Here is a 26,708-nt window from a genome sequence, read left to right as displayed (position 1 = left end):
AATTTCCTAGTCATGTTTGATAGTTTATATGACACAATAGTGAGATTTTTATAAAAAAGCCTTCATGTAATGCTTTGTTGGTGGCTCACTGGTTTTAATTCAACCTACAGCTCTGCAACTTTGCCAGTTACAATACAACATAAGGTGTCAGTGAATAAATGAGGTCCATTAGAATAACTGAGTAATGAAATCAAGAAAGAGATGTTAGCCCTCAGATATAATTAATTCCAGTGACTTGAAGAAATAACCTTATTAATTACAACTATAGAGAATTATTAGCCATCCTTTCCCCTGGGGAAAAAAAAATCACTTAGCAACCATCTCTGACAGCACACACTTGAGCAGTTTGAACTCCTTAACTGATACTCAAGTGCCCTCATCCTCCTGAACCCTGACATTTGAAATGAGCCATTTCACACTTTTCATACTGAAGTTGATAATGGTCTTTCAAATCAATCAAATTCTGTTTAGTTAACTGGGCAGGGAGATAGACACAATTAACCTCTCTGATATGATGACAAAGGTTTGCCGGCCACATTCCAATCATCTATTGTTTTTCTTTACCAAAGGATTAGACCACAATTCCAAAATAATTTTCAACTAGATGCCAATACATTAATTTAAAGCCACATTTTCTTCAAAACATAGAATCTAGAGCTTGATACACTGCTTTATGCCTGATGAATTAGTCCAATTTCCCATTCTTTTTAGTGACCCCCCCCCCCCCCCTTTCAGTTTCAGGACTACCTAAAAATGCCTTTTCTTCTATTTTGTTATAAAGATGGAAAAACAAAAAACTCTAACTACCAATTTGTTCACAATGTTTAGTGTAATACAAGACTAGCTTATAATGTATCAGGTTCCTTTGCAGAATCCAGCAGCACACTGAAATATGTAACAGTATAAATCTTTAGGCTTGGTCTACACTTAAGTTATACCGGCATAGCAACATAAGTCAGGGGTGTGAAAAAACACACTCCTGACCGACACAGCTATGCCAACACCACCCCAGGGTAGATGCAATGATGGTAGCAGAGGGCTTCTGCCAATGTAGCTAACCTTGTTCAGGAAAGCAGCATTTCTGAAACAGAAAAACTCCTTCTGTTGGTGTAGGTTGTGTCTATACTAGGGGGCTATGCTAGCATTGCTATGCCAAAACAGGCTCTGTAGTGTATACATACTCTTAGCCCTGCCAGGTAAGTGCAGAACTGCAACCAAATTAAAGAAAAAAGAACAGGAGTACTTGTGGCACCTTAGAGACTAACAAATTTATTTGAGCATAAACTTTCGTGAGCTACAGCTCACTTCATCGGATGCACATCTCTAAGGTGCCACAAGTACTCCTTTTCTTTTTGCGAATACAGACTAACACGGCTGCTACTCTGAAACCAAATTAAAGAATTTCTCCATGCTAAAATTGCTCTCTCTTCCAAAGGGTACCAACGTAGTATTAATAAAATAGATAGTATCCGGATATTGAGGGAGAGAAATCTTGACAAAAGTCACTTGCTTACAAATCTGGAAGTAGTCTAATAACCTCTAATGGCTGATCTAGTGTAAGAGGTTTAACTTAATTGTTTAACTATAAGAAATTGTGTGAAATGGAAAATTAATGTGCTTATTGATGGAGAGGTAAATCGTGGTGTCCCCCAGGGGTCTGTACTGAGACCAGTCCTATTCAACATATTCATAAATGATCTGGAAAAATGGGTAAACAGTGAGGTGGCAAAATTTGCAGATGATACAAAATTATTAAAGATAGTTAAGACCCAGGCAGACTGCGAAGAGCTACAAGAGGATCTCTCAAAACTGGGTGACTGAGCAACAAAAATGGCAGATGAAATTTAATGTTGATAAATGCAAAGTAATGCACATTGGAAAGCATAATCCCAACTATACATATAAAATGATGGGGTCTAAATTAGCTGTTACCACTCAAGAAAGATCTTGGAGTCATTGTGGATAGTTCTCTGAAAACATCCACTCAATGTGCAGCGGCAGTCAAAAAAGCGAACAGAATGTTGGGAATAATTAGGAAAGAGATAGATAATAGAACAGAAAATATCATGTTGCCTCTATATAAATCCATGGTATGCCCACATCTTGAATACTGTGTGCAGATGTGGTTGCCCGAGTTCAAAAACAATATATTGAAACTGGAAAAGGTTCAGAAAAGGGCAACAAATTATTAGTGGTATTGAACGGCTTCCATATGAGGAGAGATTAATAAAACTGGAACTTTTCAGCTTGGAAAAGAGACGGCTGGGGGAAGATATGATTGCGGTCTATAAAATCATGACTGTTATAGAGAAAGTAGATAAGGAAATGTTGTTTACTCCTTCTCATAACACAAGAGCTAGGGGTCACCAAATGAAATTAATAGGAACCAGGTTTAAAACAAATAAAAGGAAGGATTTCGTCACACAACATACAATCAACCTGTGGAACTCCTTGCCAGAGGATGTTGTGAAGGCCAAGACCATAACAGGGCTCAAACAAGAACTAGATAAATTCATGGAGGATAGGTCTATTAATGGCTATTAGCCAGGATGGGCAGGAATGGTGTCTCTAGCCTCTGTTTGCCAGAAGCTGGGAGTGAGTGACAAGGGATGGATCATTTGATGATTACCTGTTCTGTTCATTCCCTCTGGGGCACCTGGCACTGGCCACTGTTGGAAGACAGGATACTGGGCTAGATGGACCTTTGGTCGATCCAGTATGGCTATTCTTATGTTCTTATTCATTTTTAAATAGTACAGAGACAATATTGTTTTTTGGAAGTAAATCATACATAGAATATATACAACAACATGTGACAGGACTTGAAATCTAAAGTTTCACTATATTCTATCAAATGCTTCCTCTGCATCAAGTGATAACAAAAGAAACGGATTTTTTTCTAAAATCTGGGATTATGAAGGTTACAAAAATTATGAAATCATATAACAATCTTTAATTACATGATCACATACTATTTTCCCCCCCCAAAGGATTCCTTCCTCATTCAGAACACTGAACAAACAGTACACATTGAATGTAGTGCTAGTCATTACTTTGTTTTAATCCTCATTTTGCAGTATGACTCATGCCTTATTTACTGCACACTACTGAAATGCTGTTCTGAAGACTGAATTACTAAATTTCTTCTCAAACTTTTCTAGGACACTCACCACTACAGTATTCAACTGCTTCATGGCTATTAATGAATTTATTTTCCCAATGCCTCTGTGAGGTGAGGGGGATTTGTGGTGTTAATGTTGATGGAATAAATGGGCCCAGAGAGTGAAAGGTGTTACTGTACAGTGCTAACCAGTTAAACACGGCTCAGGATTTTGAGTAGAGAGCTTGGCAAGTACAGCATTAAAAATCTTCATAATGACCTACATTATAGAAAAACAGTTAAAGCAACTGAAAGATAAAGTAAGGTTCATTTCAACAATATCCCTTTATCCCTTTCCCTTTAGCTGTAGAGAGGTTCTGTAGGAAAAACAGACAGTTTTTATGATGGTATTAAAGATGGTAATAACTGGCAATGGGGGTGGGGGAAGTGGAGAATGTTAACTGATGGCTTGTCTAAACAAACAATTAGACCATAGCAAGCAAGAGTGTTAATCTACCCCATTAGTCTGCTGAGATCAAACTGCTCCTGTGCACCCTGCTGATGCCCAACAACAGTTCTTTAGATTAGAGTACTTTGAACTAGCCCTCTTTGAAAAGGGACCAGCCCAAAGCATTTTAATTAACTATTAACATGCATCAGCAAGGTGCACATGAGCGGTTAGACCATTGCAGGCTAAGGTGGGGTAGATTCAAAGTCCCTACCTTCCTGCAGTCTAGTTGTTAGTGTGGACAAACCCTGAGATATTGTGGAGATGGCGTTGCTTTTATTGTGAAAGTTCAGATCTGCTTCCTTTAAGGCAAAAGGAGAGAAGCACACACAAAATGGGACAGCAAAGAGAGAATGCAGCTTCTGTCTCTGAGTGACTCTGACTTGGAACCTCACTGTTGGAGAAATACAGGCATAGCACAGAGAGTCTTTTCAACTGTTCCAAGACCTGTCAAACTTGTACCACCAGTGGGCTATTTAGGACACTGCTTTTATCTACCCCTCTAATCACAGGGGCTATGAAAGAGATCGGTTTTGCTGGCCAAGCCAGACTCTCATTAAGAAGGTGCACACACACAAAAAAGAATGAAAGTAAGGTGAGGGAAGGAGAAAGGACACATGAAGGTGCGTTGGAGAGGTGACAATAGGGACCAAAGTCTCCCATCCTAGGTGATATTCAGGATTTAGCCAGAGCTGGTACAGGTGGTGATGTCATTTGGGTCCCCCTCTCTGGTTCACTCCAGACAGGTCATCTCTTAGGATAAAGACAATTAAAGTACAACACTGTCACAATGGAACCTGGGGTCCCAAGAGATGGTGGGAGTTGCAGCCATGATGGTGAAGCTGGCTCCTTCCAGTTCATCCATTTTCCAGTCTGCGTTTTGATCTTCCCACTGATGTCTCTCTTTAAAAGGACCCCAAAAGAGAGTGGTGAGCAGAATAGCCCATCCCCTTACTATTTTGTCCACCAAATTAGGCCTAAATTTCCAACACACCAGTTTTGGTCCATTGATTTCTGGTCCCAGAGTCCTCTGGTTCACCAGACCTTATTTCAACTCTCTGTGAGTTATCTTAGTAGGCCTTTTAGTTAAGCCAATATAATGTCTCCTTCCAGTACTTTTTCCTATCAACATATGTTGTGAGTAACAAACATTTTTTAAATTTTTATTTCACTTTCCACAGTTGAGCTCACAAGGGGCGGGGGCGAGTAGGACCATAAGGCCCTAATTATTACAAGTGGTATTGTCCCCATTTTACACATGGGAGACACATACATTAAGATCAAAAGTTTCAAGTGCCCAATTTGAGAGCGCTAGGCCTGATTTTTCGTAGTATGCTATATTTTCACTCACAGCTGCTACTGAAATCAATGGAAGCTGCGCTTTTCTCAGCACTTCTGCAAAGCAGTCCCCAGGGTCTCAAGTCAGGAAACCAGAAAATTAGGAATACAGTTAGTGATCATATGTGAAGAGGTCTATTTCAGTGATTTACCCAGCATCACAAAAGACGTTTTTGGTGGAGAGACAGGAGAGAATCCAATTCTCCTGGGCAGCATTTAACTGCCTTAAACACGACACCATCCCTTCTCTTTCTGCAATGTGCTGCCTCAGTCTCTACGTACCTTCCCACTTTTGCTACAGACTAGGCAGGGGCCCTACAGGCAACAATCTCTTTTACTAAACAACCCTCACTCAACCCTAAAACAGGTCTGCCCATGCACGCTGAATGATGAAAGGGTCCTGTGGACAAAATAGTATGTGATCATGTAATTAAAGGTTGTATCATAATGCATACGCACAACGGGTTAGGTGGGCGAGTTAAGGTTCCACAGGAGACCTAACTTTTGAGTGCTTGCCTTTGTAATGCCAATAATAGTCTTTTAATGTTTTTTGTTTTTAAATATATTTTGTAGGATGGGAAAGGTGAAGGCAAAAGAGGATGAATAGGCTCAAGAGAATACAAGATGGAGGCACTGACTGGGAAGAAAGGAAAATAAAGAGACAGAGGGACAAAAGGAAGACCAAAGAGGACCTTGGATGGTTGGGAAAGTGAAGCTGGCTGTGAAGGAACTGTCATGGGGAGAGGTAGAAGGTGATTGGCTCTTTGCCTCAAACCAGCAGACAGTGGTATAATGTTACTGACAATGTAAAATAAGGATTCAGGTTATTGTGAAAATTAGAAGTTGTCAGCAAAATTGGGATTATAGAAGAAAAATGTGTTTGTGGAGAAGAATTCCAATTAGTTGCATAATAAGAATTGCAAATGCCTTTTTTTTTTAAAATTTATCCAAAAAAACAGACTGTTTCTTCACAATGCTAGCTAGTTAATTACTATCACTTCATTCTCCAATTGCCTGTGAGGAATGCTTCTGCACATTGACAATTTTGCCTTTCGGCTTAGATACCTTTGTAAATGTTATAAAGGTATCTTTATAACATTCTATATTTAATATTCATGCTGCATAACCTGACAGATCAGTGTTTTCAGTTAAAACAAACTAAAAATAAAAAAAACTAAAAGGACCAGGTGCAGTCATAATAAACCCCTGCTCTATTGGTGTTCTTCAGGACAAATGTGTAAAGGAGGAATTTGCATTTGATTGGGAACTGAAGGTTTTAACCTCAAACACACACATGGCAAATTTTAAAACTGAAATGTCTGAATCTTCCCCATTGCTAAAGAAATAGCAGTGGACTCTGCCTCCGATGGGTTTGCCTCCAAGCCCTGAAACAATTCTTGGGGGAGCTGGAAGCACTGTGAGCACCTGCTAACCTCTAATAGTTATATCTGAGCTAGGGTAAACCATAGCAAAGGGTGGCTTCCCTTCCCACAGCCACCCAGGGCAGCTCTGAATGGGATGGGGGAAAGATCATGAAAACCAAAAAACAAATTGTGGCTCCCTGATTTTCTGCCCTTTCCCTCTCCAGAATAACCTGGGAGCTGCTCTAATGTGGAGCAGCTGGCTGTGGTAATTAAAAACACTAACTAGTACTCTTTATGCTTGCTCTGATTCATAGCAACCATGTTGTAGCATACAGAAGACTGACTCAAGGAACAAATAGTTAAGCAATTGTTTTTATTCCACCTGTTCAGGCACAGTAGGTGTTGAGTTTGAAGCATGCACAAATGTTTATTAATAGCTTTGTTTCTTTGGGGGAGTGAACCAATAAAGGCAGAGGTAGTTATGCCCCACTTTATATATCGAATAATGTCTATCAGTTATGAGAATTAGAGAATATTAGCATATTTTCTGAGATGCACAAGACACTATTAGAGACCTCAAAAAAGATCAATGCCCCTTCAGAGTTTACCCACAGAAGTATTTTGGAAATGTGAGAATTTCAGAGGTGGGTTTTGAATACCTAGAGGCTTTCTGTATTTACAAAACACTTCTCACCAACTGTGTGTATTTACCTGCGTAGATGTCTGAATTCCAATACTTGTTATGACAGCCATTACAACCTGTACAAGGTAAATTAATGGAGATTTTTCCCCATAAAAAACAGAAGAGCCAAATATTCATACTATCACCACATTAATGGTTTACTTGATAACATTTCAAAGTAATTGAATTCCCTGAATTCTGGCAACAGAACTTCCAATGAAGCAATTTCAAATAAATTATCTAACCTTAAAGCATGTGATTCAACCCTAAATCAAGAAACATCTTGTACATTTAACTCTCAGATCTACAAAACCTTCAGTTTAAGTACACATGGAATTCTGGAGGGGAAAGATCCAGGAGGGAACAAAGATGTTAGGGCAGTTTCTCTCTTGTACAGTTGTACTGTTCACGGCTTTGGGGTTAATTTGGTTTGTTTTTTTTATCCCAAATTTGAGTTGATTTTTTTTTTTGGAACTTAAGAAGGCAAGGAAGAATTTTTTAAAGTAATAATTGGCTCGGATGGACACCAGATTATGCTGCTGACCAGTTGTTTCAGCAACACTTCCCAAAAATCTTGCCAATTCCCATTGCCTCCTGAGTGGTTCAGGGATTTGTATTCAGAAAGATATGTTTTCTGTTGCAATTTTCTTATTCTTATGGCAGTTATAACCCATTCAATATTTTGATATACAAAATGAATAATTCAGAGTTTTTCTCTACCTTAGTCTGATTTTGTTCCATTTGGGCCTATTACAATTTTTAATTCTGGAATAGGCGTATCTTGAATTAGAATTCACAACTGCAATTCAGGTATGAGTAAATTGAAATTTCTCTTTCCTCATGGAATTTCTCTTATTTGAGATTTGGGGTGTCTAGTTAGAAAGGACAAATATCTGAATAAAATGTAAATCTGAATCAGTTAATGTACCAACCTACACAGAATTTGGAAGAAAGAACACAAGTTGCAGGAGAGAAGAGTTTGGAGGAGACTCCAGGAAGTCAGTCTGTGCGTACATGGCTTGAATGCTAGCTGCAGTTGTAGAACCTCGGTAAATAGTTATCTGAATGAAAAGCCAGTTTAAAAAGTGTACCATTCCTCTTGCATTATTACCAAGCATGAGGTACATGCTCAAGATCTTCCGTTTTGCGCCAAGTCACCCAATCTGTGTTTATCAGTAGTAGGCCCTTTCATTTCACCCATTGGGTTACCCAGTTCACACTTCCGAGTAACCCAATGACGCAGGTGTGGCCGTCCTGAACCCCACCTTTCTGTATGCGTTCTGCCTTGGAAGCCTGTTCAGTCCAGGGTTCTGTAGCTAAAGATTGCTTATTGTTTCACTTCTTTGGGAGGTCTTCATGGTTCCTTTTCACTGTTGGTACACAAAACAAAAAAAACCCAAACCAAAAACACCTTCTGTAGTACATCTCTAAAATATTAATTATTATGGTAGATAGAAATGCAGCCTCAGTAGAAATCACTGTACTGAATTTACATAATACACCTCTGCCCCGATATAATGCTGTCCTTGGGAGCCAAAAAATCTTACCGCATTATAGGTGAAACCGCGTTACATCGAACTTGTTTTGATCCACCGGAGCCCGCAGCCCTGCCCCCCTGGAGCACTCCTTTACCGCGTTATATTGGGGTAGAGGTGTATATAAATCCCCCACCATCACCACTAACCTGTCCTCCCTCCATTATTCTGAATTTTTAACAATGTTAACCAGGATTTATAGGATATATTTATGTACAACATTGACTATTCCCCATTTCAGTGTCTGCAGCTAGGTTTCCCAAGATTCCTTATTAAGTCAGATAGCATACACAATATCTCTTAGTGGTCTTTGGATAAACATATACACAGGGAAAGATATGTGTGGCTTTATATTTGTAGCATGTTTGTGCATTGAAGTGAACTGTTTTTAGAAGTGTTGAAATAGACATCAATGAATCAAAGTCTGACCTCCAATCTGTACGATCTCAGATGTCAATAGAGCAAATGAGGGTAGAATTTGGCCAAAAGAGTTTGTCCTGAAAGGAGCTGAAAGTCGTACATTTCCTCCTCTCACTCTTTAACCCCCCTCCCCTCACATGCCCAAAGCAAATTTGCCAAAATCTAGACTAATATTTTCATTTGCAAGTCTACTATATAAATGTAAGGGGGGGTGGGGGGGACACACATTGTGGAAGTTACAACACATTATTATAGGACTTGCAAAATAGTCTCCAAAGTTTTTGGAAGATTTTAAACCAGACCTTTCAAAGTTGTTTTTCAAAGCATATGAACTGCCTGAACCCCTAAGTGATTCATAAAAGGTTGGAGAGTTTCTGGAAAGAGAAACACTTAAATATCAGATACAACTCTTGTCTTAAATGTGACTTTGGCAAATAACTTAAAAGGACGCACTTTCTCCACCGTAAGGAACCACCACTGTGAAGTTTTACACTCAGTTCAGCTTTTCAGAATGAAGGAAATGGATGTAAAAGCCTCCTCGTTCATTCTACATCAATACTGGTGTCAGTGGATCTGTTGATGTAGAGAGTGATTTTTTTTTTAATTTTGGTGCTTTCAACAGTTTATTGACAAATGTACAGCCAAATCAGCTGCTCTGTACCTAGCCATGTGCCGAGATAAGGCGGCAAATCTCTTACTGCACAGTTCTCAGGGACATCTCAGTTCAGAACTCCTTCCCAGCACACTATAGTGCTGAAGTGATTTTCTGCAATAGTTCTATCCATTCAAATATTTGATCCATATCAGTGAAAAATGTTTTCTCCCAGAACAACTGAAGCACATAATGCCCCTGAATGAGGTCTCAAATTAGTTCCTCCAAGGTTACATAGGAGCCATGGTTCTGTCCACTTCAAAATACAGGGAAATATGCCTTGAACTATGACCCAAAGTGGTTCACTACAAATCAATTGTCTGACAGATGGCCTTTCACTAAAGATTCAACAAAGCTGAGCTAGTATGTCCTAGATAGAAATGTATTAGCGACAGTGGGATACAATACAGAGTAATGCCTACATGACGCCACCGCATATTAATAAAGGCTTAAGTAGTTTGCACAGTTTTTGTACTAAAGGCTTAAACTAAAAGTTAAATAAATAAATAAAAACTCAGTCTATGCTACAGAACACTAAATTTAATCTCAAATTCTCTAAATGCAACAGTGGAGAAATTCTGTGTAGATGCTTGATGTGCTTAGTCAGCTACTGATTTTAACATTTCTAGATGCTATTGCTCTAGAACAAGCTTATTGAATTCACTTAGATATTCCATTTCTTCTCATTTAGTCAGACTGGTTGCTGCCAGTACCTTCTATAAAAGTACTGAACTAACTTGAATAGGTCTCCAGCGAATTTAAGAGACGCAGGATGAACAAGTAAATCATAGATGGGGATTCTTTCAAGAGCTCACTAAGATGAGTTGACTATAGCAGGCATTCTCAACCTCTCTCTTTCTGAGACCCCCCTCCCCCACCCCAACATGCTATAAACATGCCACGGCCTGTCTGTGCCACCACTGTTTTTCTGCATATAAAAGACAAAGCCAGCATTAGGGGATAGCAAGCAGGGCAACTGCCTGGGGCCCCACATCACAGGGGGCTCTGTGAAGCTAAGTTGCTCAGCCTTTGGCTTCAGCCCCAGGTGGTGGGCCCTGGGCCCCAGGAAGCCCTATGCAAGCCCTGCTTGGCAGACCCCTGAAACCTGCTCACAGCCCCCCAATGGGCCCCAGACCCTGGTTGAGAACCACTGGACTATAGGAAGTGATTATTAGCATATATTTCACTGCAAATAAACTTGAGCTTGATCCCCGACTATATCAGCATGCTAAAGACCTTCAGGCTCAGTTATCATTCCCCTAGCTGCTGTAGCTTTTATGCAGTCCATTTGTCTGAACATTTGCCTGCTGGGAGAGAGACACTGAGCAATATAAGAATCTATTTGTGCCACTGCTATAGAAGCATCCTCTTCTTTAGGTACCTTTTTTAGGGAGACCCCCCTAATCCATCTGAGCAATAAGATGCATTTGAGCAGTCTGAGGTCTAGAGCAAGGTAGAGAGCTTGTAACTAAAGAATATTTATGTCTGACTGCACCATTAGCTGTGAACAGCTTCATGTCTCAGATAAGGCCCCTTAGGGCATCTGTCTACTCTTCAATTAAAATCCACCAGCTGGCCTGTGCCCGTTGACTCAGGCTTGCAGGGCCTGGCTAAGGGGCTGTTTAATGGCAGTGTAGACATTAAGGCTTGGCTAGGACTCTGCGAGGTTGGAGGGTCCAAGAGCCCAAGGTGAAGCCCGAGCACAAACGTCCACACCACAATTAAACAGCCCTTTAGCCCGAGCCCCGCAAGCCCGAGTCAACTGGTGTGGGCCAACCATGGATGTCTAATTGCAGTGTAGATATACCTTTAGACTGACCAAGCTTGCCTATGCTTAATCTAACAAATGGAGTAAATCCTTCATAAAAAGATCCAAGGTTTGAATCTCCACTCTGGAGCAGGGATTTGAGCTCAGATCTTACTCCTCCTTAGTAAGCATCCTAACCACCAAGCTATTCTGAGGTGGGTTACTCTCAATCTCTCTTATTTGAGATGTTCCACTTGTTCAGATACTTATATATATTCATTATGCACATGCGAGAAAGAGAGAAAAGAATGACTCCAGAGCCTGGTGATTCGGCCACTCACCAGGGAGGAAGGAAATGGGGATTCAAATTCAAATTGAGTGGAGCACAGTTCACTGGCCTAGAATGGACTTTTCCAATCTGTTTGCAAATTTTGAACATTTTTGGAACCAACCCAAATGTTTTCCTTAACGAATCGCCCACCTCTACTTGATAACCAATTAGAGTAAAGTTCACTGCACTGAATGTGGCAACAAGGAGGATGTGTTCTTGTTGGGGTAAAATACTGTCCAGAAAGCACTGGCACCCCTTCTTCTTGCATTTAATTTAAAAAAGTGAAATAGTCTCTGGAATTGAAGAGGAAAACAGGGAAAAATTATTTAATTTTTACATTTGTTGCCAATTAAAGGTCTCTCAATTTAGCTAGACTTTGTTTAGAATCCTGATGTTCATTTACTTTACAATCTGCTTTTGTACTAGATTACACAAAAAGAAACATTAAAACTGTTCACCTTCAATGACACATGTTTTTGCTAACCTATACCCAAGGTCTTGCAATCAGATGCTAGAGCCCAACCACCTCAAAGAGCTTACCAAACCCAAATGTCAGAACCTGTCTCTCATGGTTTAAACCAGTCTTTATAAACAGGAATACACAAAAATCCAGGGGTCATCCCTGGCAGTGTTTCAGGAAAATATTTTAACAGTTAAAGCTGAAGCAATTTTGAACCATTATGGAGACCATCTTTAGGTTTTCCATCCCTTAAATTTATTTGCAGTTAGGAGATTACAGAGTTTTAACTATAAAACTTCCCTGAAGAAAAAGTAGATGAAGCCCTACTTAGAACAGCTGAACACCACATCACATAGCAACTTTGCCTATTAAGCCATGTTCTAACATCTGAAAATAACGTGTGTGTGTGTGTGTGTGTGTATGTATTGCGAGAAAGTTCCTCCTATGCCTTGGTGGGTCCTACGCTTATTGCTGGATTTTCTCGCCTCAGCGGTTCACGGCAGCCCTCAGTTTGGCCACTTTCATGGCTCAAACCTGCCATTCACTCAGTTAGCCTCATCACTGTCCAGCATGGGGAAAAGAAGAACAATCCCCGCAGTCTCTGCTGATTCACCTAGTGGATCGGGGAACAGGCCAGAGACCTTCCCTTCCGGTGGAACCCACAGTCCAGTTCAACTCCTCCGGTATCAAACAGGGAGTTGGGGGGATGGAGGGAACCTGGGCCCACCCTCTACTTTGGGATCCAGCCCAGGGCCCTGTGGATTGCAGCTGTCCACAGTGGCTCCTGTAACAGCTGCATGAGAGCTACAACTCTCTGGGCTACTTCCCCATGGCCTCCTCCCAACACCTTCTTTATTCTCACCACAGGACCTTCCTCCTGATGTCTGATAAATGCTTGTACTTCTCAGTCTTCCAGTACTACGCCTTATCACTCTCAACGTCTTACGCCTCTTGCTCCCAGCTTCTCGCACGCACACCACAAACTGAAGTGAGCTCCTTTTTAAACCCTGGTGCCCTGATTAGCCTGCCTTAATTGATTTTAGCATCTTCTTGACTAGAACACCTGCAGCCAATCAGCCTGTCTGCCTTAATTGTTTCCAGAAAGTTCCTGATTGTTCTGGAACCTTCTCTAGGGAAAAAGGGACCTACTTAACCTGGGGCTAATATATCTGCCTTCTATCACTCTCCTGTAGCCATCTGGCCTGACCATACGCAAAGGTAAGGCACCCTATACATCAGGGGTGTGTACCGGAAAAATACATAATTGAATGAAAAATCCATTAAACAAGAGATCAAAAACTGAATAAATCTGCATTCCTAATAAAACAGCTCTGTTTGATAAAGCGGGGAGAAGAGATCATCATGTGCGAGATCCTACGTTACACTCAGCACCCACTCAGTGTAATGGGAGTGGGGGACTGACAATCAGACAGCCTGTTATGGTTCCCTGAGTCTCTTCCCAGTCCAAGGCTAGAGCAGCTTAAATGGGTGTTCCATTATGCACCAACTGGCAACCAGCATCAGCTGGCAACTGTCCTCCAGGTAAAGATGTCCAAAGAGTAGCATGCTCTGGCCACTCTCCTCATCCCTCTTCACAAGCTTTCCATGCTGAGATCGTGGGGCAGGGAGGCATAGGCATTTAGTAATGAAATACTATCAGATGGAGACAGGAGGAGAAGAACAATGCTTTAGACCTACAGTACTATGTTCCATATTCAAAGATGACAAAGATAAACACTACAATCAGAGAGAGCATTGTTATATTCAGGTCACAAAGATTCACAGAGCAGAGTTGTCTTCTTTCTTTAGGACACATCACTATCAGAATAATGATGTATAAAGCCCAAGGTCCATATCAAATTTGTGCCACTGTGACAAGAACAGACGTTTATCACAAATATGTAAATCCATCACTTAATCTGCCATCTATATTCCTTTTCCTTTTTTCACTCTTTGCTAAGCAACTGTGCTATATGGGCATTGGAGGATTCTAAAATCCTCATCTGAACAGCAAGTATTCAGAGCACTTTTGTGAACAGGACACTTCAGAAGATAAAACAAATAAAAATGTAAAAATGGACTTTACCGTAAAGCCATTTGATTTGTGTATTTAGTGGGTGCATGTCACCAAACCCAGGAGATCTGCCTGTTTGAATCTTGAGAATATGAAAAATTATCAAAATATACAAGAAGATCTAGCTCTCCAAAAGGGATAGAACTATGAACCTGTGATCAGAAACACCCTGAGTTAGTCGGCGCCTAGCCAGCAGTAAACTTCATTACACCAATCAGCCAAATTTTTGGCCCTAGATAAATATACTCCTAATCCAGTCTATTTTTAAAATTAGCCTTAACTGTGCTGACCCACATTAAAGGTCTGAAAATCCACCCATTGACTTCCTAAAACCTAAAAGAGCTTTCCCATGCCACTGAAAAGATCAAAGATTTTCTCTTTAAGTGAATGGAAATCCAGAAGATTATCCCTCAAGAAACAGGATGGAGGATTATTTCTTCTCCTCCTCCATCATTTTATAGACCACAATTATCTAGCATGGTGTAACTGAATTACCTCTTCCCAGATACGACACTGCACACCATATTCTTCATAGTGATATTATATGATTATGGCATAATTATGATGCATTTTGTACAAGATGAGTATAGAAGTGGTCATTGGAAAAGTTATGATTTGCTGAATATGATTATCCTATTTGTGTGCTTGTATCATTTTTCAGAGTAGCAGCCGTGTTAGTCTGTATTCGCAAAAAGAAAAGGAGTACTTGTGACACCTTAGAGACTAACCAATTTATCTGAGCATAAGCTTTCGTGAGCTACATCCGATAAAGTAAGCTGTACTCCTTTTCTTTTTGTATCATTTTTGTATCTGAAGTTATGAATATTGACTATGTATCAGTATTTCAAATATAGTTACACCTGGGCAGCACCCGCTAGGCAAAATGCTTCTGGCCTAGATAGCTGGCTGTGAAGGCCCTATTCAAGGTAATGGGCCATTAGGGAAAACAATACACCTTAGGAGAAGCTTATGCCCTACCTGGTGAGCCTTCCTGAGAATGCTCCAGACAGCCTGAAATGACTGCCATGACTCAGCAAGACATGCAAGGGCATGTGACCAGGCCACATGACTCTGGACTCCATTTTGGGATGGCTATTTTTCTACAAAATGGTCTAGGAACCAAGTTTGAAGAAAAAAAAAAAAGGAGGGGAGGATCAGAGGGGGGAAAAGGGCTCCGGCCAAATGCTAAAGTTATGTAAAGCAGGGAGTAACATCATCTGTTGTTCATCACTCCCCACACAACAAAACTCCTTGAAACACCCGAGGAACACCCAGGCTAAAGGGATTTTTAGCCTGTGTATGAAAACTGCGGGATCCCAAGCTACAAAGCAAGTGCAGCTTGTGCCTTGAGAATCTGCAATCCTGCTTGTATTGTCAGTCAGGGTGAGAGATTGTCTTTTCAAATCATATCTTTCTAGTATGTTAAGCTTAGTTTGCGTTTTTGTTTATTTACTAGGTAATCACTTACAGTCACTTAAATTCTATCTTTTTGTAGTTAATAAACTTATTTTATGTTTTAATCTAAACCGTAAATTTGAAGTGAAGTGCTTGGAAATCTTAGCTCAAGGGACAGGGGCTGTTGCATTTCCTCTCCACATTAAGGGGAGGCAAACTGGATAATAAATTCATACTGGTCAGGGTTTTGACCAGAGCAGTATGGTACAACTCTAGGATCCTAAGCTGGGAAGCTGGTGGTTATTTTGGCTGTAGACTGTCTATTGTTGGTCTATGCAGCGGCTGGTCAGAGAGCCTGCACGTAAGTGCAGCTGGGTGTGTCCCTACCTGTGTGAATGCTGGTGGAAGTGTAGGACTGGGAGCGGGTCTGTAGCTTGTCTCAGCAACACAGTGAGAGGGGGAGCCCAGGCTGGGGAGTCAGAGGGTTCAGTGGTACCCCAGTTCCAGGTGGCACCCCAAGGGGAACCCATAACACCTGCTTTTTATCCATTTTGTACCTTCTATTTTTTTCTGCCTCCTCCTTTCTTCCTACTTGTAGACATCCTCTCCCTTCTTTCTGTCTTTTGGTACTCAGTTGAGTAACCCACAAAAAAGCTAAAATGCACACAGTGGAACATAACTGACTTTAACATGGGGTAGGCAAACTTTTTGGCCCGAGGGCCACATTGGGCTTCCAAAATGGTATGAGGGCCGAGCAGGGAAGGCTGTGCCTCCACTAACTGCCTGGTCCCCTCCCACTTCTCACCCCTTGACTGCCCCCCTCAGAGCCCCCAGCCTATCCAACCCACCCTGCTCCTTGTCCCCTGACCGCCCCCTCCCGGGATCCCCCGCCCCTAACCACCCCTCCGGGACCCCACCCCCTATCCAAACCCTCTGCTCCCTGATTGCCCTGACCCCTATCCACACCCCTGCCACCGACAGGCCCCCTAGGACCCCCGACCCACTTCTTGTCCCCTGACCACCCCCTCCCGGGACCCCTGTCCCTGAATGCCCCCCCAGGACCCTACCCCCTATCCAACCCCCCCTGCTCCCTGCCTCCCCCCCACAATGGGACCCCCCAGCAACCCCCATCTCCTGACCGCCCCCCTCCCTGAACCTCCACCCCATCCAACCGCCCCCTTACCATGCCACTCAGAGCAGCAGGACAGGCTTATTGTAAAGCCTGGGAGGTGGGCAGGTGCAAGCCTTGCGGGTATAACTGCAGGGGAGGAGCGACAGTGGGGGAGGGGCCGGGGGCTAGCCTCCCCAGCCAGGAGCTCAGGGGCTGGGCAGGATGGGCCCGCAGGCCATAGTTTGCCCACCTCTGCTTTAACACAACAGATACTGAGATTTTGCTTATCTATGTGACATCGCCAACATGCAAAACAAGTTGCATGTTTGCAGTGAATTTGTATTTATTCAGTTTCCAAAAATAAAAAGAAGAAAGCCAAGTTGTTATAGCACACTGTCAAAAAGAACTCTTTCCAGGTTTCAAATTAATGGCTACAGAATTTTTGATCTTTTACTCTTCCTCCTTTTAAGGCACTCAAAAGTTTCATTTGATTTTTAGCCGCAGTATGCTTGTAAGGGTTCTGCTGATAAGTTTTTCTCCCCGATGGGAGTGCTATGTATATGTGTTAAAAGGTAATCTTAAACAGGGTCAAGTTCTTTAATTATGATTTTACAGCAGCTCACACATCAAATATAAGGCTAATGAGCAGAGAATTACTTTTGGTGGAGAGAATTTAGACTATCCCATTTGAAGCAAATCTAAAGGGATATGTCCCTCCCAGAATTATTGTGTGTGAGTGAGCGAGAGCGTGCAATTTTTATTAAATTCTTCTTTACAAGAAATAGCCAATAGTCTGATTCACAACGTAAAGTTCCAGGACCAACAAACTTTTATCCAGCTAGCTATTTCGGTCACACACACTATGAATTTACGTTCATGGTTCAGGGCCAGATTGCTGGCCAGATTGTACAGCCATGGGAACCACTAAGAAGAAAGTGCCCCTTACCACCTTGAGCGGCCTGTCTGTTCCAACCCACACAGTACACGAGTGAAGCAGGCTTCAAAGAGCAGCTGCATCTACTCTCTAAACCCCCACGCACGCTCGTTGCCCACAGTGCCCAAGCAGTAGAGCTGTGCCAGCACATCAGTAGATGTTTGCTAAACTGGGTATAGGGCTTATTCTGCTCCCGGAGCTGCAAGGAAACCTGGAGGTAGGCTGTGATTTGCAAGCCAATCTCCCTTGCACTGCCACCGGAGGAGCCTATATGATCATACGGTCCTTGTTCTGGATAGTTTGTTAATTCATGATCAAGCCTCAAAATCAGAGCTAAAGAAGAATATTAAACTTCATTTTCAGAGAGGGTAACTCATCTTCTGCCGTAATCTGTCAAGAATATACGAAAAGGGACTCACTTTCAAATCATTTAAATTTCAATATCTTAAATATATTAATTTCAAATAAACCAGAACTTTACAATGAAAATGCATTAAAAGCTTTCTGGATATTTTCCCAGCCTGCCCATTTTACTGAAATAAAATGACTTTTGCAAGACTGAGATTTCCAGACGTTCTCTATGCCAGAAAACCAAAAATAAGTTAGAGAGACCGTAATTTGTTCTACAGGATTCAAAAAAAGGTCTTAGGACCTGGGTTGATATTTTGACACAATCCACAACCACACACTGTCGTCTGTGGAACAGAAGTTAATGGGAAGGAGTTTCATCAGGTTGGATAGTTTTATAGAGGGTATTTACTAACAGCAACCAGGGGTCCTCTGTCCAGCACTCTCCATTTACAATATGAGAAGGGGTTAAGAAGAAAGTTAAATAAAAAGAAGTAGTTTGGAAAAAGTTGAGATATCAGAATGCATATGTTTGATAACACTTACGATCAAGTCCATTGATGTAGCTCATTGTAATTTCACAGTGCCCCCAAACTGCACTGACTACAGGGTAAAGTTTTTTCCCTTTCAGTCCTCGGAAGGCCACTCCAAGATACTGTCCATCTACAATGAAGCTAAGCGTTCCTTCATCCATATCCAAAACTACCAATAAGGAGTCTGGGAGTACAAAAGACTCATCTGGTTCCAAAAAAACAGGATACGTCACCCCAGGTTGGTTTTTACAATTATGATAAAGTTTGTTACGTCCCAGATCCCAGCCCCATGATTCACTATTGCTACCAACCAATGATGTATATCCTACAGAATGTAATGGAGCTTCTGCTGTTGATACACCCACCACAGCATGTGTTCCTCGTTGCCTAGTGGGCCAGTGAATTTGCCAGACATGTAGGCCTCTTGTGTAGCCAACTTTGCCCCGGATGCAATCTGTGCTTTGGGCAACTGGGTGCCTATGAAAAGTTAGTTTGTCATCTTCCTTTACAAATATATTTAAAGATCGATCTTCATTGTTCCAAGCATGTTTATACTGGACCTCCAGTTGGGAAGGGGGCATATCCAGCAGCATGTCCAGGCGAGCAGGCTTGCAAAAATCTGGTCCCCTCAGCTTTCGTTTAACAGGTCTGTAAGGGGGCTCCCTCACATCCACAGACTTTATGCTCCCTGAGATTTTCTGGCCCATTTCTCGGCTGCAGATTCAGAAAGGAGAAAGAAAGGTTGACTTTGGCCCAATGTTACCTCATGAAAGCACTTTCACACTGAGCCAGGGACTCGACAAGCAGACTGGATTTATTTCTCCCGTTTGGAGCCTTTTAGCAGCAATGGTTTCAGAGAAAAAACACTCCTGAAAGAAAAACGAGAATTTTCAGTTAATTAAAGAAAGCCAGTTTATCCTCTCAAACATTTTTGAAAACGTCTTCTTATCCCAGCTAGGTTATTTTAAACAACAACAAGAACTAACATTTCTCTGCTTTTTGTTCTCTGTCCTGCAGTACTAACCAGACTGCCAGCAGGATATTCTGAGCCCACCAGCATACAGAATACAGACAGTAATTTCCTCCAATTCATAATAGGATACAGACATTCTCCACCTTCTGCCCTTCCACCCATTTAGTCTAGCCAGGGCCATAATGTCTTGTACAAGGCATATATTATTCCCCAGGAATAAGGATTAACTTCATATTCAGCTGCATAACGATTTTTTATTTACTCGTTTTGTTTCATTTTCTCACAACTAGGTCCTATGTCAGAGCTCCCTTTTCTTTCTTACTGTTCCTGTCTTTATATGACCTTACAATCCAAGGCTTTATCTTGTAACAGCAACAAACAATGCTAGTAACAAACAGCTGTGAAACTTGACTGCTTACCTTTAACATACCCTGCCCCTTCAATAAAAAGGGCACAAAACTGTCAAGCTTTATTTTCACTGAGTTTGGCGGGAGAACAAAAAGGGAAGGAGAATAGGAGGATATAAATGCAGTAATGGAGTTCTCCAAGCTATTGAAACTAAAGCATGGCAATTTCAGCTCTTTGCCAGCCACCCCCGATGGGGATATCTGGGTCAGAATGCAAGCTCTTGTGCTATGTGTGTGGTAGCGTATGTAACTGCAGTATTTCACTATTTTTAGCACAAAGAAAGGATAAGAAGCACGGGGAAGTACACATGGATTTTAGTATTCTATGCACAGGGCAGGGCAACTGAGCTGGAAGAGTCCAAATATATTTAAAAGAGGGTGTTGAGGTTAATGGACATGCTCAGTAGCTGTTTCTAAAGCTGTATAGGAATGTTTCATTGTAGGCAAGACGACTGCCAGGTCACACCACTCTAGAGGCTTGAGCCAATCAGAGCACAAAGATGAGAAGGTTTATGAATATAGGAGTGGAAGGCAGCCAATTAAGTGGCTAATTGATACAGTGCCAAGAGATGTCTCTACTGTGAGGTCTCAGTCCCAAAGAGCTGTACCACTTTGTATACAGACTTGAGATTTCTGTTTTACCAACAGCTGTGGACCAGTCAACCAATAACCCAAGGACTGGAATGCTGCTATATTATGGAGATCCTGATGGTTGGTGTTTGCTGACAGAAGAAGGGAAGGAGACTGATTTTTCTCCCTTTTCTATCACATGAAAATGGAACCTGTGTAATTTCTGTTGCAGCTGGTTCTGAATGGGGACTAAAAGTAGTTTTTGGTTTTGGGGTATTTTTAAATGCAGTTAATTTTCCTCACTTATTGGAGCAGCCAATCTGTAACATTCCCGATAGCAGAAATATTTCCTTTACAAGTGTATTTTCAAAGAGATACCAAACCACTTCTTACAGCACTTAAGCGCTCGTTGCTGTGCCGCTATTCACCTGTAAACTTTCTGGAATTAATGAATAAAATAAAGAGAACTCTCATGGCTAATGAAAATATGCTGGGAAAAGCTTCCTTTCTTTTTTCTTGTATGGAGCGCTGTATTTTTCAGTGAATGCAATAAAGACTGACACCAGACCCAAAATGTCAACTCCATTGCTAGAAAGCTTACTCGCTGAGCCAAAGGAAACCAAAAAATGACCACAAAGATTCATGGAATCTGCTAATACTGAAGTGCAAGACCATAAAGAGGAGCTGGGAAAATTAAAAAGTACCTTTCCAGCCAGCAGGACAAATTCAGATACATGCACATTTCAACTTTTGTGTGAATTGGGCATGCTTGTGAGAGCACAGAAGTTGGGCCAGTGAGAAAGATTTTATACTTCAAATCTGTGCTAATGGGCGCGAGGGAGATAAAAATATTGACAGTAAAAATATGGAATATTAGTATTAAAGAGCAAATATGGTCAATTAAGTGTTTTCCTGGGAGATCTGCTGAGTAGACCGATTCTGCTTAGGTTGTTTATAAAACGTGCCTTGTTACAAGAACTTAAAAGATGTATACAATCTGAAATAAGGAGGAGAATATCAGAAGGCATAAAGGGCAGTTAGTAATCCCATTGAATTTTCTATGGGAAATGGGCATCTAAATCCCGGATTTAAAAGTCTCCCCCACAAAACACAGGACTACTGTAATTTTTCTGTGGGCACAGTGAGAGGGGAATTTCTCACCAGTGCAGTGCACACACAATACTGCTGCTTGCACTCCTCAAAGCAAAGGGGCAGGGGTTTACTTGCTAATGCTAGCACTGGAAACCCCAGAGGTGACGTACCTGAGTAGACCATGGCCATAACTCCCTCCCAATGCACCAAGAATTATATCATACCAAAAACAAGCATTGCTATACCTGCATCACTGCCTATACTAGGAATTGTTACAATGTACCTATTTCAGTTTCAGATATAATTAAAGGGGTACGATTATTAGGTTATGCAAGTTTGGTATTTACTTAGTTTCGTGCAAAACTAGAGTAACATTGGGCTAATAAAAAACCAACCTTCCACACAAACTTCCTCGTGGCTGGACTTTACTAAAACTAGACAAGCCATTTACAACACACACTTTGCTTCTCTACAAAAGAAAAAGGACACTAAACTTTCTAAACTACTACATGCCACGAGGGGCCATAGTAATGGTTCCCTCAACCCACCCAGCAATATTGTTAACCTACCCAACTATACTCTTAGCCCAGCAGAAGCAGCTGTCCTATCTCGGGGCCTCTCCTTCTGCCCCTCCACCCCCAGGAACATGATTCTGTGGTGACCTAGAATCCTATTTTTGACGTCTCCGACTCAAGGAATATTTCCAACATACCTCTGAACAACATACTAATCCACAGAGACCTCCCTACCAACACTACAAAAAGAAGGATTCTAGGTGGACTCCTCCTGAAGGTCGAAACAGCAGACTGGACTTCTACATAGACTGCTTCCGCCGACGTGCACGGGCTGAAATTGTGGAAAAGCAGCATCACTTGCCCCATAACCTCAGCCGTGCGGAACACGATGCCATCCACAGCCTCAGAAACAACTCTGACATCATAATCAAAAAGGCTGACAAAGGAGGTGCTGTTGTCATCATGAATAGGTCGGAATATGAACAAGAGGGTGCTCGGCAGCTCTTCAACACCACTTTCTACAAGCCATTACCCTCTGATCCCACTGAGAGTTACCAAAAGAAACTACTGCATTTGCTCAAGAAACTCCCTGAAAAAGCATAAGATCAAATCCGCACAGACACACCCCTGGAACCCCGACCTGGGGTATTCTATCTACTACCCAAGATCCATAAACCTGGAAATCCTGGGCGCCCCATCATCTCAGGCATTGGCACCCTGACTGCAGGATTGTCTGGCTATGTAGACTCCCTCCTCAGGCCCTACGCTACCAGCACTCCCAGCTACCTTCGAGACACCACTGACTTCCTGAGGAAACTACAATCCATCGGTGATCTTCCTGATAACACCATCCTGGCCACTATGGATGTAGAAGCCCTCTACACCAACATTCCACACAAAGATGGAATACAAGCAGTCAAGAACACTATCCCCAATAATGTCACAGCTAACCTGGTGGCTGAACTTTGTGACTTTGTCCTATTTTACATTTGGGGACGATGTATACCTTCAAATCAGCGGCACTGCTATGGGTACCCGCATGGCCCCACAGCATGCCAACATTTTTATGGCTGACTTAGAACAACAACGCTTCCTCAGCTCTCGTCCCCTAACGCCCCTACTCTACTTGCACTATATTGATGACGTCTTCATCATCTGGACCCATGGAAAAGCAGCACTTGAGGAATTCCACCATGATTTCAACAATTTCCATCCCATCATCAACCTCAGCCTGGTCCAGTCCACACAAGAGATCCACTTCCTGGACACTACAGTGCTAATAAACGATGGTCACATAAACACCACCCTATACCGGAAACCTACTGACCGCTATTCCTACCTACATGCCTCCAGCTTTCACCCTGACCACACCACACGATCCATTGTCTATAGCCAAGCTCTGCGATACAACCGCATTTGCTCCAACCCCTCAGACAGAGACAAACACCTACAAGATCTCTATCAAGCATTCTTACAACTACAATACCCACCTGCGGAAGTGAAGAAACAGATTGATAGAGCCAGAAGAGTTCCCAGAAGTCACCTACTACAGGACAGGCCTAACAAAGAAAATAACAGAACACCGCTAGCCGTCACCTTCAGCCCCCAACTAAAACCCCTCCAATGCATTAAGGATCTACAACCTATCCTGAAGGATGACCCAACACTCTCACAAATCTTGGGAGACAGGCCAGTCCTTGCCTTCAAGCCCCTAACCTGAAGCAAATACTCACCAGCAACCACATACCACACAACAGAACCACTAACCAGGAACCTATCCTTGCAACAAATCCCGTTGCCAACTGTGCCCACATATCTATTCAGGGGACACCATCACAGGGCCTAATAACATCAGCCACACTATCAGAGGCTCATTCACCTGCACATCCACCAACGTGATATATGCCATCATGTGCCAGCAATGCCCCTCTGCCATGTATATTGGTCAAACTGGACAGTCTCTACATAAAAGAATAAATGGACACAAATCAGATGTCAAGAATTATAACATTCATAAACCAGTCGAAGAACACTTCAATCTCTCTGGTCATGCGATTACAGACATGAAGGTCGCTATCTTAAAACAAAAAAACTTCAAATCCAGACTCCAGCGAGAGACTGCTGAATTGGAATTCATTTGCAAATTGGATACAATTAACTTAGGCTTGAATAGAGACTGAGAGTGGCTAAGTCATTATGCAAGATAACCTATTTCCCCTTGTTTTTTCCTCCCCCCTCCGACGTTCTTGTTAAACCCTGGATTTGTGCTGGAAATGGCCCACCTTGATCATCATACACATTGTAAGGAGAGTGGTCACTTTAGATAAGCTATTACCAGCAGGAGAGTGGGGTTGGGGGAGGTATTTTTTCATTCTTTGTGTGTATAAAAAGATCTTCTACACTTTCCACAGTATGCATCCGATGAAGTGAGCTGTAGCTCACGAAAGCTTATGCTCAAATAAATTAGTTAGTCTCTAAGGTGCCACAAGTACTCCTTTTCTTTTATTGGGCTAAAACAGTGTTTTTTTAACCTCATACTGATACTAAATAATTTGATCTTACCTGGACGCATTTTACCATTGGGTTAAAAAGGACACAGGATTGAACCATGTTACAATCTTGCTGTTACTGATGCTCCAAAGATTGTGAAGGGCACTAACTTAGTGGTTCTGCTCAAATTCATCCTTCCAGCAATTCCCTACTCTCACCAGCCTTAACATGTTACCTCTGCTCTGTTACACAACTCTGCATATCTACAAAGTCATTCCCTTTATTATTACTGTGAGGCAGCCTATGTCACAAGGCCAGCGGAAGGCATGTTTGTTTAATCAAATACCACTGGACTGGAGCAGTTGAATGAAAAATTGAAGACTTAAAAAATATGCTGTTACATTTAATCACCTATACTAGAAAAATTTAGGTTTTTCACATTGTGATGCAGTCTTACATCCTTTCTTGGAGACAATCTGCACTGTAATTTTTCTATTACACAGATATTTTGAAATTACTGCAACATGTGTAGGTTCCATTGCAGCATTTTTACATAGCTCTTGTACAGTACTAGCAATGGATCGTACTGATTCATAATTTATAGGCACATAATCTTGCATTCTGGATCAGTTAGCATTAAATATTACACACGTGAAAAAGGATGAAAACTTTATTCAGGTCACAAATCAAGCACTCAAAATTTAGGAAATGTTATGAATTAAGGTTGCCCTTGCAACCTCAGTGTGACTTCTTTGAGCATATGCATTACAATATAGGTTTGTAATCATTACAACCACATCTTCCATGGGACCCGTTTCATTCAGTGCATGGGATGGATTTGCACTGCAAATGAATAGTGAAAGAGATTGCTGTTGTCTGTAGGACCCCTGCCTCATTTATTGCAGAATCTGGAAGTAGGGTTGCCAACTTTCTAATCTCACAAAACCAAACACTCTTGCCCCGCCCCTTCTCCGAAAACGCGACCCCATCACTTCATTCCCTCCTCCCTCTGTTGCTTGCTCTCCCCTACCCTCACTCACTGGGCTGGGGCTGGAGTGAGGGGCTCAGGGGTGGGGCCAGGAATGAGGGGCTCAGGAGGGGGCTCTAGGCAGGGGGTTAGGGTCCCGGGGTGCCCAGGGATGAGGGATTTGAGATGTAGGAGGGGGCTCAAGGCTGGGGCAGGGGGTTGGGTTCAGGAGGGTGTGCGGACTCCAGTAGGGAGTTTGGATGCAGGAAGGGGCTCAGGGCTGGAGCAGGGGATTGGGGTACAGGCTCTTGGAGGGGGTTCGGGTATAGAGAGGGGGTTCCGACCTGGGGAAAGAGTGTTGGGGTGCAGGAGAAGATTCGGGGTGCAGGCTCCAGCCAGGCAGCGTTTACCTCCGGTGGTTCCCGGTCAGCAATTCAACGGAGCTAAGACAGGCTCCCTGCCTGCCCTGGTTCCACGTAGCTCCCAGAAGCAGCCACCATATCTGGCTCCTACGGGCAGGGGTGGCCAGGCAGTTCTACGTGGTGCGCGCTGCCCGCGCCCACAGGCACCCACCCCAGCAGCTCCCATTGGCCATGTTTTTTACCTCCATGAAAGCTTGACGCCTTCTGCCTAGTCTTCTCCAACCTGTCCCTGACTCAACCGTGGCTCTGCATCCCATACTCCTCCTCTAGACAGTCCCAATTTCCATTTATGATGTTTCTCATCCCAGTCCCAGGCCCTTTGCCTAGAAAGTAGTAGCCTCAACTCTATGGACTCACTATCTCCGTTTCCTTGCCAATCATTCCCAGTAGCCCTCAGTTCCTGGTCTCAGTCCCTTCTACCAGCCAACCTTAGTTCTCCCCCAGCCCACCACCATCACCATCACCATCACCCAGCACTCTTAGGCACCAGGTCAGATCTGTCTTATTACAACCACCACCTTCCCCCCGCCCCCACTCACTCACTGTTTCCTAGCCTAGGCCATCCTAGTCTCCAACCTACTCCAATTCCTAGTTCCAGCTTCCCCCTCACAACTGCCAGCCTCTTGCCCCAGTCTCTTCCAACCCCACCTCTAATTCTTTCTCCTCTGCATTCAAATCAAGCAGCTTCCTTCTCCATGATGACAGGGCACAACTGGCAGGGCATTGATCACACAATGCTC

The 26,708-nt window shown here is 42.5% G+C and overlaps 1 protein-coding gene across 4 annotated transcripts in view; it reads right to left on the bottom strand.

The window, feature by feature from the left end:
• The window catches only part of SPSB4 (splA/ryanodine receptor domain and SOCS box containing 4), a 320,168-nt gene that overhangs the window by 94,623 nt on the left and 198,837 nt on the right, over nucleotides 1–26,708 (bottom strand). For all 4 annotated transcript variants that reach the window (XM_073359973.2, XM_073359974.2, XM_073359970.2 and 1 more), the window contains exon 2: nucleotides 18,546–19,401. In XM_073359973.2, the coding sequence (XP_073216074.1) occupies nucleotides 18,546–19,239 (694 nt within the window). In that variant the 5' untranslated portion in view covers nucleotides 19,240–19,401. The remainder of the gene's footprint in view (nucleotides 1–18,545; nucleotides 19,402–26,708) is intronic.

The sequence above is a fragment of the Lepidochelys kempii genome, chromosome 9 (assembly GCF_965140285.1).
Source record: "Lepidochelys kempii isolate rLepKem1 chromosome 9, rLepKem1.hap1, whole genome shotgun sequence".
NCBI classification, from domain to species: domain Eukaryota; kingdom Metazoa; phylum Chordata; order Testudines; family Cheloniidae; genus Lepidochelys; species Lepidochelys kempii.
Note: the sequence above shows the minus strand (reverse complement) of the source record. Positions and strands in the feature narration are given on the sequence as shown.